The sequence below is a fragment of the Suillus clintonianus genome (assembly GCF_016758775.1).
Source record: "Suillus clintonianus strain FC179 chromosome Unknown DEU56scaffold_159, whole genome shotgun sequence".
NCBI classification, from domain to species: domain Eukaryota; kingdom Fungi; phylum Basidiomycota; class Agaricomycetes; order Boletales; family Suillaceae; genus Suillus; species Suillus clintonianus.
Window position 1 is genome coordinate 1 of NW_024539383.1, and position 13,518 is coordinate 13,518.

At 49.1% G+C, this 13,518-nt stretch overlaps 6 protein-coding genes across 6 annotated transcripts; 5 read left to right on the forward strand and 1 right to left on the reverse strand.

Annotated features, from left to right (window-relative positions):
- Nucleotides 1-24: 24 nt before the first annotated feature.
- Nucleotides 25-646, forward strand: DEU56DRAFT_931848 (uncharacterized protein; the record flags this gene model as incomplete). The annotated part of the gene is made up of 2 exons (XM_041358721.1): nt 25-245; nt 291-646. The coding sequence occupies exons 1-2, from the start codon at nt 131-133 to the stop codon at nt 644-646; spliced, it is 471 nt and encodes a 156-aa protein (XP_041201785.1). The 5' UTR covers nt 25-130.
- A 346-nt stretch (nt 647-992) lies between these two features.
- Nucleotides 993-2,200, forward strand: DEU56DRAFT_840114 (uncharacterized protein). Its single transcript, XM_041354936.1, has 2 exons — nt 993-1,078; nt 1,145-2,200. Exon 2 carries the CDS (start codon nt 1,221-1,223, stop codon nt 1,722-1,724), a length of 504 nt encoding a protein of 167 aa, XP_041201786.1. The 5' UTR covers nt 993-1,078; nt 1,145-1,220; the 3' UTR covers nt 1,725-2,200.
- A 41-nt stretch (nt 2,201-2,241) lies between these two features.
- Nucleotides 2,242-3,450, forward strand: DEU56DRAFT_840117 (uncharacterized protein). Its single transcript, XM_041354937.1, has 3 exons — nt 2,242-2,417; nt 2,478-3,251; nt 3,305-3,450. Exons 1-3 carry the CDS (start codon nt 2,373-2,375, stop codon nt 3,365-3,367), a joined length of 882 nt encoding a protein of 293 aa, XP_041201787.1. The 5' UTR covers nt 2,242-2,372; the 3' UTR covers nt 3,368-3,450.
- Nucleotides 3,451-3,701: 251 nt separating this feature from the next.
- Nucleotides 3,702-3,942, forward strand: DEU56DRAFT_748335 (uncharacterized protein; the record flags this gene model as incomplete). Its single annotated transcript, XM_041349349.1, is given in 2 exon segments — nt 3,702-3,762; nt 3,776-3,942. Coding segments are annotated over 2 exon segments (228 nt in total), but the record flags the coding sequence as incomplete, so codon positions are not given.
- A 717-nt stretch (nt 3,943-4,659) lies between these two features.
- Nucleotides 4,660-6,123, forward strand: DEU56DRAFT_165606 (uncharacterized protein). The gene is made up of 3 exons (XM_041344851.1): nt 4,660-4,745; nt 4,800-5,528; nt 5,591-6,123. The coding sequence occupies exons 1-3, from the start codon at nt 4,713-4,715 to the stop codon at nt 5,684-5,686; spliced, it is 858 nt and encodes a 285-aa protein (XP_041201789.1). The 5' UTR covers nt 4,660-4,712; the 3' UTR covers nt 5,687-6,123.
- A 5,619-nt stretch (nt 6,124-11,742) lies between these two features.
- On the reverse strand, nt 11,743-12,075 carry DEU56DRAFT_165647 (uncharacterized protein). The gene has a single exon (XM_041344852.1). It carries the CDS (start codon nt 12,041-12,043, stop codon nt 11,795-11,797), a length of 249 nt encoding a protein of 82 aa, XP_041201790.1. The 5' UTR covers nt 12,044-12,075; the 3' UTR covers nt 11,743-11,794.
- Between the last annotated feature and the right edge of the window lie 1,443 nt (nt 12,076-13,518).

The window sequence follows — 13,518 nt, forward strand, 5'->3', positions numbered from 1 at the left end:
ATCGACACGTCCGAACGCCTCTTTGGCTTTTGCGAATGCAGCAGCCACCTCCGAGCTCTTTACGACATCCGTCTGAACGATCAGCAGCTGGGAAGGAGTATACAATTCGGCGAGATCGGACAGGGCTTCTATGCGGCGAAGAGTTGCGACCACTCTATTTCCGTTCTTCAACAGGAGCAAAGAGGTGAGCGTTGCAGATCCGAAGAGCCTTGGGGACGTCTACAAGAGTCATCTGGAGACCACAAGTGCGTTCTGCTTTTTGAAGCTCTTCCTTTCTTAATTACGTTCAGGATCAGGGCTGCCCGCCAAAGTCGACTCGGCTCACGCTAACTTTGCAGGCACATTTGTGAATGCGTCCGGTATTTCCTGCGGTCGCGGACGACAGCGTGTCGATTCCCTCAGCATTCTCGCTCTGGGATTCGTGTTCATGGACAGCGGAAATGGGGAGATTACGAGCACGATTTTGCAGACACTGATGGAGATGGATGACAAGGCGTCGGAAAAGTGGGGACAATTCATCTTTCTTTGCGCAGCTACTAGTAGACCTGTTCAGTTTCCTTGCAATATTTATCTTGCTGATTCTGAATCTCCCGGACATTCACCATACGATACAGAACAGAACAAATGTTGCTCAGACTCGCTGTAGTGACTACGAGGGGTCTCAACATGAATGAATGTACAATGTATTTGGCCGTGAGCTCAGGTACACTAACGGTCACGTGCACGATCTTGGATAACTTTGTAATTCAAGCAATATTTGAACCCCCATTATATAGCCTTGTTAATCCCGCATAAATAAGAGAACATGAGGTTGCTCAACGAGTGGTACCTTATTACACTATCATACCTTGCCGGCCGCGATGGCGCAAATTCATGACGTTGTCGGAAATTCTCATAGGAATCTGCATTAGGTTACAAGTGCTAATGGTCTTTTCCACGATAAAGTCTTATATTACTTTGTAGTTTAAAATATAAATGAAGGGATATGGTAGGAGTCAACAAGTATGACTTAATGATGCTATTGCACATTATTCGCTGCGACGGCGCAATGTCGTTGTCTTGTCGCGAACTCCTGATGGTAAAATCAATTCTCAGACATCTATGGCTATGTACTGATCACTAATATTTCTTGCCGTATACATAGGTATATTCAGCGGTAGCAAAATTATTTCACACTATATTTCTCACAGCAACCATATCACGGACTCATCAATTCTCTGATGCAGGCTCGCGTACATTTTAGTGGTGGAGCAATCTGTCCTGATTGTGTCAAACCCACGGACGGTCACATAGTTTGCGTGGGCAGACATGTATGGGTTTGTGGTGCTTGTGCCACTCAGAAGAAAACTTTGGACAGTTCTGTACGCTGTCCAAGGTGCAAGGATTGTTATTGTTTCTACAAGTGCAACATGAAGTACATCGGAGTATGCGAGGACTGCCAAAGGTCGACGCTATGCAACGATTGCATGGAACTTGAAGATGATGAAGATGATGGGCATCTGCCTGACGAGGGTGCATACTTGAAGAGCCCAGTCCGCCTGACGGTGTGCGAACGATGCGATGTCAGTATCTGTGCAGACTGCTTTGAAGAGCGCAGATTCCGAGTCTGTTGTGGCCGTGTTTGTTGTCGGTATTGCTCGGGGTACGATGGCGAGTGTGGGACTTGTGGTGAAGCACCTATGTACCAGCTCCCGGGTGCCCGACCTCAAGTTGCAAGGGAGTGAGGTCACTGAGGTGCCAGGCCGTAAGGTATGTCAATTTTCGTACACTGACAAATGTTGGTTGCCATTAATCTTGACATATCGACATATTGATAAGAACGAGTTCCTTAGAACTGCAGCCGAGCGAACTCTATCACGATTCAGAACCAACCAGTTTCAACCAGTAGTAGGGTGTTTTGACGGTGGTGTCCAAGTCCAATATTTGTAGCGTCGTGTTCACTCATCCTAGCCTAGTAGGATCGATATCATTATTCACGTCGGTGTACATTGCAGTAGCCAAACTCGTCAGAATCGTGTCCTCGTGTCAACTGTGCTTTTCGACCCTTGCGGTATCAAAGAAGTACAGCCAGGATGACTGCCAGTCTCGCATACACCTTTAATTGATTAAGTTCACAAGATAACGCTATTGATTGAGCGGCACGGTTGTAGCTCATAGGATACCCCATTTCAGCCAGCCGGCACCAATTATGTAAAAGAGCGTATAATATTGCTGTTACATGTGGCGCGGCGCGCCTCAGCAGAGTAGTCACTTTTTCACTTCCTAAACTATCTGATTGAGCCATCGTGCATCAGGGCTGAGGACACGCAGACTCGAACGACCTGATAAGCAGTAGGCTCTCGCTGCAAGCACTAGGCAAGCGATCGTCAACGATGAGTCACGGTCATAACAATCATCTCTCTGAGGTCGGTGTCCAGGTGTGTACGACTTAGCGTTAATTTTCAAGCCACTTCACATTCAAGTGATGCTATTCACAGAAACTCTACCAGCTACTCGCGGACCATCACACTTCTATATTCAAGTCAGAAGGAAAGGCACTTGAAGAACCCATTTCACCGTCCGTGCCAGACTATCATCGTTGTCCGAAGTGTTCGCACCCTCTCGTCGTGTGCCCCGGTTGTTCTAGTGTCACCTGCGACAACAGTTGGTGTACAGTTGGCTACCTTGTTAAACTTCTGTCTTCATGTCGATCGTGCTTTTCAAGCCCTGCGCTGGTGAAGAAGTGCAACCAGGATAACTGTGTATCTCACGCACACCTTATTGTTGACAAAATTTGTCCTGATTGCATCAAACCCTCGGACATGGTTTGCCCCTGCGGAAAAACCTGGGTTTGCGGCAAGTGTGCCACTGACGAGACAATAGACGTTTGTAGGCGCTGTCCAAAATGCCGGAATTACTTTTGTTTCTACGGGTGCAAATACATCGAGGTATGCCCGGAGTGTAAAAAGACGACTCTGTGCAACGATTGCATGGAGCTTGAAGATGAAGATATGTATATGTCTAACAAGGAGGGGTCTTCAATCACGAGCAAGGTCACATTCCCCGCGTATCGGACGAAGTGCAGATACTGCCGGCGCAGAATCTGTGCAGACTGCTTTGAAGAGCGCAAATTCCGTTGTGGGGAATGTGGAGGTATTTATTGCCGGTCTGATAATGTGGGCGAAGGCTTCTGTTTGGATTGTGGCATAGTTATGCGCCTGTATTGCAGGGGCCCGCCGGCAACGAGACGGTGTTTCCAATGTACCTGTAGGGTATGTCAATTTTCACCACAAATTTTGGTTGTTATTAACAAATCGAAAACAAGAAAAACTTCCAGAGGTCTGAAGATGAACGTGCTGCAACTTTAGCTTCAGAAAACCGCAGCTGAACGATGTCTAATTTTGGCTCGGAGTTGACCAGTACTCAGTAGTGCACGAATTGGATGGATAATCAATATCCAATGAGCGAACACGGGCGGAGTGACGCAAAAATCCATGGCCTCATCGACAGAGAATCATGGTGGTTGGCTGCCTGTCGTGCACTGTTATGTGCACGCTAACACTATGGAAGATAAGAGTCAACTCACTTGTCTTGCAGTCGTGGTATTTATTGTGGATGCAGACCAGTCACCAAGTATCGCCCGTTGTAGCGAGTTTGGGCCGCCGTTACCAGTGGAAAACAACTGACGGGCCACCGGGCCACACGCACATGTTATTGGTGCTTTCTTTGATCACTTTTTCCCTGTGCTTGGTTCTTGCTTTGGATTTGGTGTACTCGGTATCTGTGAAGGCCTGAGTTTTTTCTTTCTGTTGTTTCGTACACAGCGCTGATTTCTCTAATATTGGAGCTGCAGTCCTCTCGCAGCATGTGGATGGCGTTAACATAGTCTCCCTTTTCGTCCTCAGCTGTATGAACATGCTCCTTGGCCTGATCTTCCGGGGTTCCGCCAAGTGCAGATGTTAAATCACCTCGTGGCGCGAGGAAGCCAACGGCGTCTTACCAACAACTAACCTGCATCTTGCTGCCAACCTCGATCTCGACCACTCCAGATCGTCTCGCTCTTGGCAATAATTCACCTCTTTCACAATGTACGAGGAGCAGACCGGGTCTTGCTAAGTTCGGTGCTGAGTTGAGCAGCAGCAGAGCTGGTTACAACTTTAGGCGCCTCGGAGAGAAGGCTGCAGGCCTCAATGGTTTGTTTCGTGTTCAGTAAAACATGCTCACCGTGCTTCTCAGGCTTCTGATCTCCAAGCTTTTCGAGCCTCCCCCGTTATGCAGCTCGACCCACTAGCGCTCCCTTCCAATCCTCGCTCCCAACCTCACCTCAACCTCAGTTTGCTTCTCGCAGTTCGGTGCTTTCCTGGAAGCGACAACAATCGCTATTACTGAGACCTGTCACGACACCACCCACATGGCATGATTGGACTTGTATAGTCTACTTATATATGCATAACCATGGATAAACACAGCGGGGACGAAGCCTTGTCTCCCGTCGATGTATTGACCTTGTTGGTTTTGCGGTACATCATCTTGCTTTGTATTTTGACAGCTTGTACCTTTATTAGCATTTCATATATCAATCAATGCTTGATGGATTGCAAGCCGACTCTCGCTCTATTTCCACCAAGATGCTATACATATTCCGGCGCTGCCACGCTTAGAAGACACAGCATGAGCACACATGATAAGGAGGCCTACCGGTTGACTATCGTTTGCCCTAGCGCTCGCACACGATGAATCAAAGTCTCTTCGAGGTCGGCGTCCAGGTGTGTATGGTCTAGCATTCAGGCACTTCACACTCAAATGGCGCTACTTCACAGGACTACTACCAGCTACTCGTTGATGGTCAGGTACTCGAAGAACTCATTTCCCCATCCACGCCAGACCATCCCCGCTGTCCAATCTGCTCGCACCGCCTCGTCACATGCCACGGTTGTTCTAGCGTCACTTGTGATAACGGTTGGTGTGCAGGTGCGAACCTCGTTAGAATCGTGTCTTCATGTCAACTGTGCTTTTCGACCCTTGCAAGGTCGGAGAAGTGCAGCCAGGGCGACTGCGAGTCTCGCATACATTTAACTGGAGGCGTAATCTGTCCTGATTGCGTCAGACCCAGGGACATAGTTTGTCCCTGTGGAGACACCTGGGTGTGTGGCACGTGTGCCACTGAAGATAAATTTCTGGACAATTCTGGACGCTGTCCAAAGTGTCAGACTGATTTTTGTTTCTCCGAGTGCAAATACATCGACGTATGCCCGGAGTGTAAGAAGACGACGCTGTGCAACGATTGCATGGAACTTGAAGATGAAGATGTGCACATGTCTAACGAGGGGACTTCAATCACGAGCAAGGGCCCGTTCCCTGCGAATCGGACGACGTGCACCTTCTGCCAGCACAGACTCTGTGCAGACTGCTATGAAGAGTTCGAATTCATGTGTAGTTGGTGTGGGGATGTTCATTGCCGATCTCACATGGAATTTGTCGAGTGTGTGGATTGTGGCGCACCTTGGTACTGGGGCTGCCGGGGAGATTGGAGGTGTAATAGGTGTCAGGTATGTCGATTTTCATACTTCATACGACAAACTTTTGGTTGTTATTGACATATCGAAATCAGTCCTATATGGAAGAATCTACTGGAACTTCAGATTCAGAAAGCCAGAGCCGAGAAAAGTCTGTCGACTCGGAATCGACCAGCAGTAGGCAATCTTGACGGACGGGTGTGAGCAATACCCTTTATCACTTTCGTTTAGTGTGCTTTGGCTTTCTATTTAAGTGTTCGTCAGTATCCTTTCCAATCATTCAATGCATACTTTCATTTTCGCCAAAACATTTCCAACATGTACGAACAAACACAAGCGAATGTCAGTTATTCTGCATACACCCCAACCTCAGGTATTCGAGGAGACTCCTATGAAATGCAGCAAACTTCAGCATCCGCGGCCGCTACGGGATTCAATATTTGTAGGGCGTGTTGGCTTATCAGTAGGATCGATATCGATATTATCAATTAACACTCACAGCAAATGCACGTGTGGACATTGACAGAACACTGTGAATAATCCATGGACTGTAACGGTAGGTGGATGACGACCCGAGTTGTCTACTTCCAGACTGCGGATACACGATTGTGACATGGCTTCCCAGAGAAGGTCATCGTCAAGGTAGATATGCTGCCAAGATGCGACAAGAAGTGCAAGGGAGCTAGCGCTCTTAGCTGGCTGTGGCGTCACCAGCCACGAACCAGTCCCACATACCAGCTTGCGTAGCCGTATAGTGTGCGCGCATAGAATCCGCGGCACCGGAATAGCTCGCGTTATCTAGAACCAAGCTTGATTGTGTCCCCGCATACTGGCTTTTCACGTCGTCAGTGTCTGTTGTGCTGTCCTAATTCCTGTAGCCATACCCGCTCATGCTGGTCATGTCAGAAGCCCTGGTAACAGAGGAGAACGAGTCAGACCTCTGTAAGAGGTCTGAGTGCGAGAACGCCAGGACGGAACCCCTAATACTTGCAGTGCTTGACAGCCCAGCAGACTAAGTGGCTTGGGAACAAGGCGAATGAGCAGGCCATGAAATACAACGGATGGTCATATTGACCGATATCCAAGACTACGCGATGGCGGAGTGTGTAACGTCCCCGAAAACAGTAGAACCAGAATAAGAGATAGACAAGAGGCGACACCCGTGTCGCAGATCACCATCATACTGAATTGATGGGCAACTCGATAGGGCAAGGGGCTGTATCCACCTGTGGCCCTGGGTGTGAATTGGATCGACGGCAGTCCGGCAATATCCATAGTAAGTATGACCTTAAAGTTTACGCGTGAGCAAATAGAAGCAACCATGATATACCCGCTAACCTGGCCTTGACCCAGTAGCATAAAGTTCGAGCGTACTGAGAAGGTAGTTTCCAGCCTCTGAAAGAGCAAATGATACCTGCAGGAACGAAACGCTGGTTCTCTCTCAGGTGATGATAGTACCGCAGCCAACCAAAACCGATTTTGTTGGTCACCTATTAGTACAAGATCAATGCGATAAAATATCTCTTGTCGACTGATGTGGCCGAGAGGTTGTATCAACCACAGTGAGCGCCTACTTGTAAAAAAAACAGCAGAAAGAAGCGCTGAACGTGGAACCTGTATGCGGGACACCACGTGTCTACAGCAATGCCAAAATCAGGATTCAGCGATAGTAAGTATCCTGTAGAAGATACAACACAGCAACCACTCACCATAGCGCATGTAAGTGACTGCTCCCTCCTCGATGCTCTTGCTGACCGTGTCGTTGAACAAAGATCCGATGGCTGTTACCTCTCACGGAGCATCGTCAACTCTAAAGGAACCACCTCACGTCGAAATGACACTCAAGGGCCATGAAGACCGGGTGAACGGCGTAGCTTTCATCCCCGGTACACGTCTCCTCGTCACTTGCTCTAACGACAAAAGTCTTCGAGTGTGGGATTTGGACACGGGGAAACAAGTGGGGGAGCCCTTGTTGGGTCACGATGATGGAGTCCGAACGGTTGCAGCGTCCTCCGATGGGTGTTGGATTGTGAGTGGAGCGTGGGACGGAAGCATGTTGGTCTGGGAAGTTGAGACAAACAAGAGAATGTCAGTCTCGTTCAAGGGGCATGAGAGTTTGATTTGGGGCGTAGTATTTGCACCAGACAACGAGACATTTGCAAGTGCGTCATCGGACGAAACAGTATACGTGTGGAAGGGAAAGACAGGCAAAATTGTCCTCGGGCCACTCCGAGTGGGCAGCCTGGCAAACTCGGTGGCATACTCCCCCGATGGAAGCAAAATAGTAGCAGGCACGAACGAACACATCATCGTTTGGAATTCAGCAAATGGACAAGAACTACTGAAAATAGAACAGCGGGCTTGGCAAGTCGCATTCACTCCAGATGGTCTCCGTCTCGTCAGTGGATATAACAAAGACATCCGAATCTCAGATGCTACCACAGGAGACATCATCAAACAGTTCGACGCGCACGTCGAAAACTTTATCTCACTAGCCATTGCTCCCAATGGCACCAAATTCGTTACCACATCCAATGACAAAACGACGCGGTTCTTTGACCTGACCACATTCGAACAAATCGGCGAGCCACTCGAGCACCCTGATACCGTGCATTGTGTTGCCTTTTCCAAGGGCAGCCAGCTCATCGCCACTGGCTGTGAGGACAAGCTCATTCGCACATGGACCGTTCCTCAGGGTGAATCAGAGCAGGCGAGCAAATAATCTCCTCATGTCATGATTCATGCTGACTTGTCATACAATCCTCACAGAAAATTCTTCAAGTAAGCTCGCCCGCTCCTCGTGATGTACTATCATTAACTTCAGTCTTGCAGAAGACCATCCCAGCCCAAAAGCCTCGCCCACAACGCACTAGAATCCCGCCTAGGTTCTTCAATGATGTAAGTCCATACGGTACGGTAGTCTCAATGCACGTCTCACCATCCGCCTGCAGTTTGATCCGCATTCCCCGCCTGGACACAACCACCACACTACTACAACCACACACCATGCCGAAGGTTCACGAATGAAAAACATGATGAACCGTCTTTTTTCTCGCTCCTCCGCTCCTCAGGGTGATATTCCTCTCCCCAGAAAAATCCCCGCTGTGGATGTCTTTGCAACTCGAGGCAAATACGTAAGTTTCCCGAGCTGTGGCAATCTATGATCCCCTTTTGACGCCATTCCCGCAGCGTACCGCTAATGCCATCAGCGGGAAAAGGCATGTAGTGCAGCGACCACGTCCCCCTCCCCAGCAAGCCCACACTTCCAACACTGATGTAACGAATGCTGGTGCTTCAAGCAGCAGTGCACCCCCAGTGGGCACATCCAATGCGACCGACGGAACTTCCCCAGCAACCTTGCAGACTGGAACTGCCAGTGCTTCTGCTTCAACGAACAGACCCCCTTCCCCGCTGAACGTTGAACACGTTCCAGACATTAGCTGCTTTGTGCTTCTAGCAACATACTTCCCGTGTGTTTCGCGCACTCAACAAACGAGTATTGCTGCTTCCCGCAGCCGCTAAGCGGCCACTGTAGAATATATTGCGTGCGCTCGTCAATTCTCTGTGGTAGGTTATACGGGGTGACAAGCTCGACGCTTGTCCATCCTACTGTAAGTGGGAGCGTATATAAGGATGTTGCTTCTGATAGACGCCTGCCATTATACACAGCATTGATTGAAGTTCACATACCAGTCATAGTTTTCTTAGCGGGTTGCTCGGATGGTTAGCCATAGTGTATTAACAAGTCATCTATAGACTGGCGCATATAGTACAAGAAACATGGTGTATTGCATATCCTGATTCATTCCCAGTATAAGCATCAAGTACTTAAAGTCAAACACCACGTACGCTGAGAGCAGTGCAATGTAGACAGATGGATGTACCGTACGCAATGAGGAGATTCTTGCACGATAACCACCGTCTCGCTGTGAAGAAATGGGATGTCCTGAAAATACTGACAGGCTGCTAAGATGCGACAAGAAGTGTAAGGGAACTAGCTTAGCTGGCCATGGCGTCGCCAGCCACTAACCAGTCCCACATATACCAGCTCGTGCAGCTGTACAGAGTGCGCGCATAGAATCCGCCGCGGCAATATAAACACCGTCAAGCCCGATTGTGTCCCCACATAAAGGCTTTCCACGTCGTCCGTGCTTGTCGTGCCGTCCTGGATCTTGTGGTCAGCTCATGCTGGCCATGTCAGAAGCACCGGTAGCAGAGGAGAAGGAACCACGCCTCTGTAAGCGAGCACGGCAAACAATCACGCAAGTGCTGTAGGATCCATGACAAGTTACTCTGCGATTTGCAAGGGGGAGTCTACCCCGGGAGTTGCACATGAGTCGCCAACCTACAGTGCGAGCATATCCTGTGTTTGCTCCGCATACATCAGATAGTCTTCTTTATTTCCTGAATTTCTTGACTACTTTCTGTGATTCCGGAACGTAGGCCACACCAAGAAGAGAGTCCAACTCTGCGTCGGTGATGCTGTACGAGTCTGTGGCATGGGTCAAGGTAGCAATCAGCCGCATTATTGCTATCCGTTTAATGCTTAAACGAAATAGATACCAACTCAGCAATGAAACATCCCCTGACCCCACGGAGCATTGAACTGTTCGACGAAAATCAGAGGACCGTGAAGCACAAAGACACAGAGCTTCGTTCGCAATATCTGCGACCATATCTGCAGAAATCCTGTCCCAAATTAGGCCGGCTAGAGAGCGAATGGACTGGATGGTGCTAGCAGCAAATCTGCGATGCGCACAGAGCCAGCTATTTATATTGCATCCTTCAGTTTTCGCCTAAATGAAATCGCATGCGCCCTCACCTTGAAGCAGAGATTCACAGTGTTGTGATTCATCATTGCAGTAATTGGATTTTCTTTCTGCATCTGTCCCTACGTGCAAGAAGTCAACCAGCACTGTGAGCGACATACAAAAACAAGACGTGGAAATGTACATCATCTTGCGGACGATATCGATTAAACTATCCTGAGGCGTCACCATCATCGCAGATTAGTGTGATTATGAACAAGTTCGAGTGTCCATTTGACCCGTAACAGACAAGCTCTGACCCTGGGAAAACTGCGACTCTTCACCGTACTCGTCATCTTCATCAAGGCTCTTGTCGTCCACTGAGACGCGCGACGAGGCTCGGGAAATAAATCATACACATGGACTTGCCCTGGGGGTGCATCAAATCTTATAGGCCCGTGTTCGAAAGGATCAATGTCTGCATCTGGGGTGGTTGGCTATATTGGCTGGACAGGTTCCGAAGGGGGAGGAGTATATTGCGAAGTTGGACCATGGTGGAGACATGGCTGCTGGACGCTATGCCTGAGTAGGACATGCCTGTTCAGGCCGACCAATAACGACGAGCGCGGCTGAGCCTGCGGTTGTGGTGGAGCCGCAGTCTGAGGTCGTGATCGAGCTGCAGTCCAAGGTTGTATCCTCGGATTCGAACTGACCGTGAACATAAGTGTGTATCAACAGCCGATCGAAAATACACCCACAGCAACAAATACGTCCTCCCTGTGTCGCTCACCCACATCCTTGTCGACGCAGTGACACAGATACAGTGTATCAGCACCAGGGCAATGATTAGCACGAGAACGTCATAGTGTTGACCAAAACATACACATCCTTGACTAGTCCTACGCAAAACAAGCCCACGAGTGTGGTGGCACCACCAGCAAGTAACGATGCTCATAAAGCACAATCTGGTGCGTCCAATGTGCGTGCGACAAAAAGATATGTCATAAATGTGAAGGCATGATCAGTCTTGAATGTCTTGCGGTAACGACCTGCACCGTCAGTCTCAACAGCAGCAATAAGTCCCCGAGCTCTCCTTGCGCTCGCAAAGAAAGGGACTCCAGTCAACCAAGTACGGATGAGAGCAGCATAAATGATGTGAGTATCGCCTGGCAGTTGAATTGGAACATCAGGACTAAGAGTCTTGAGTAAACAAGATAAGAACTGAGAAAGAAATAACGCTTACTCGGCAAAGGACCAAGCGCCAACAACACCCGCACAAGTCGTATGCAGCATCCCCTTCGCGACAACACCAGCTCCAAAGCCACACGCTGACCGCACCAACTATGATACGCCCAGTTCGCCCATCCTCGAACGTGCCCCAAGGATAACGGCAACTACTTACAAATGCATTTTCAAAACCATCCACTTCTGGTACTCAAGTGCTTGAGCCCATTCGAGGGAATCGGTTAGGTATATCTTCGTCGCAATACAAGAGTTTGTCTGTGCGAACTAGCAGGCCTCGAGTGTAGAACCCATACCACTGGCTGAAGTTCACGGAAAGGCTCTACGCAAGAGGATTATGAAGATGTGAGATATGGAACCCAACGCAGCTGCAAGTATAGTGTTATGTGGGAACGATCTGATATTGGTGGGCTCGATGAGAATGCGTCTAAGAGTAGTGCCCGTCATCGCTTGATTATATGCCGTACCATATCGATAAAGTATGTGCAGAATCTCGCTTATATATGGGCCAACCAACGTGTGGAGATGCGCGTCCGCATGGTAGTCGAATTTGTGCATGAAAATCTGTAGGCGGAATCAACTTGTAATAGTGAGGAGAAACAATATAATCGAGCATACTGAAAAAGTGGTTTCCAGCCTCTGAAAGATGATATGATGCCGCTGGAGGCCCGGAACGAAAGACTGGTTCTGCCTGAGGTGATGATAGTACCGCAGCCAACCGAAATGGAACCACTGATTCGCTTGGTCACCTATTAGTACAAGATCAATGCGATAAGATAATTCTGGTCGACTGATGCTGGCTGAGATATTGTATCAGCCATAACATATAGAAGCACAGTGAACGGCCACGGCGCCTACTACGGGAAACTACTAAAAGAAGCGCCTGAACGTGGAACTTGTATGCGGGACACCACGTGTCTACAGCAATGCTGACATGTGGATTCAGCAAATAGTAAGTATCCTGTAGAAGATGCAACTTAGCGACTACCCACCATAGCACATGTAAGTGACTGCTCCCTCCTCAATTCTCTCGCTGACTGAATTGCTGAACAAGATCCAATGGCGGCTACCACTCACGGAGCAGCGTCAATTCGAAAGGAACCACCTTATGTCGAAATGACGCTCAAGGGTCATGAAGAATGGGTGAGCGGCGTAGCTTTCATCCCTGGTACACGTCTCCTCGTCACTTGCTCTGATGACAAAAGTCTTCGGGTGTGGGATTTGGACACGGGGAAACAAGTGGGAGAGCCACTGTTGGGTCACGATGAAGTTTGGACGGTTGCAGCATCCTCCGACGGGCGTTGGATTGTGAGTGGAGGAGTGAACGGAAGCATCCTGGTCTGGGAAGTTGAGACAAACAAGAGAGTGCCAGTCTCGTTCAAGGGGCATGAGAATTCTGTTTTGGGCGTCGTATTTGCACTGGACAACGAGACATTTGCAAGTGCGTCATCGGACGAAACAGTATGCGTGTGGAAGAGGAAGACGGGCAAAATAGTCCTCGGACCACTCCGAGTGGGCAGTGAGGCAAACTCGGTGGCATACTCCCCCAATGGAAGCAAACTAGCAGCAGGCACAGAAAAACACATCATCGTTTGGAATTCAGGAAATGGAGAAGAACTACTCAAAATAGAACAGCGGGCTTGGCAAGTCGCATTCACTCCAGATGGTCTCCGTCTCGTCAGTGGAAATCACAACGACTTCCGAATCTCAGATGCTGCCACTGGAGACATCATCAACCAGTTTGACGCGCACATCGGTTTCTTTTGGTCACTAGCCATTGCTCCCAATGGCACCAAATTCGCCACCACATCGCACGACAAAACGACGCGGTTCTTTGACCTGACCACATTCGAACCCATCGGCGAGCCACTCGAGCACCCTGATGCCGTCCGTTGTGTGGCCTTTTCCGAGGACAGCCAGCTCATCGCGACTGGCTGTAACGACAACCTCGTTCGCACATGGGCCGTTCCTCAGGGTGAATCAGAGCAGGCGAGCAAATAATCTCTTCATGTCATGTTTCATGCTGACTTGTC

Bases quoted from the DNA above. Each gene is read 5' to 3' on its own strand.
- DEU56DRAFT_165606 (XM_041344851.1), top strand. From the start codon at position 4,713: ATGAATCAAAGTCTCTTCGAGGTCGGCGTCCAG. The intron at 4,746-4,799 runs GTGTGTATGGTC...GCTACTTCACAG, and splicing joins TCTTCGAGGTCGGCGTCCAG to GACTACTACCAGCTACTCGT. The intron at 5,529-5,590 runs GTATGTCGATTT...TATCGAAATCAG, and splicing joins GGAGGTGTAATAGGTGTCAG to TCCTATATGGAAGAATCTAC.
- DEU56DRAFT_840117 (XM_041354937.1), top strand. From the start codon at position 2,373: ATGAGTCACGGTCATAACAATCATCTCTCTGAGGTCGGTGTCCAG. The intron at 2,418-2,477 runs GTGTGTACGACT...TGCTATTCACAG, and splicing joins TCTCTGAGGTCGGTGTCCAG to AAACTCTACCAGCTACTCGC. The intron at 3,252-3,304 runs GTATGTCAATTT...ATCGAAAACAAG, and splicing joins GTTTCCAATGTACCTGTAGG to AAAAACTTCCAGAGGTCTGA.
- DEU56DRAFT_840114 (XM_041354936.1), top strand. From the start codon at position 1,221: ATGCAGGCTCGCGTACATTTTAGTGGTGGAGCAATCTGTCCTGATTGT.
- DEU56DRAFT_165647 (XM_041344852.1), bottom strand. From the start codon at position 12,043: ATGCACAAATTCGACTACCATGCGGACGCGCATCTCCACACGTTGGTT.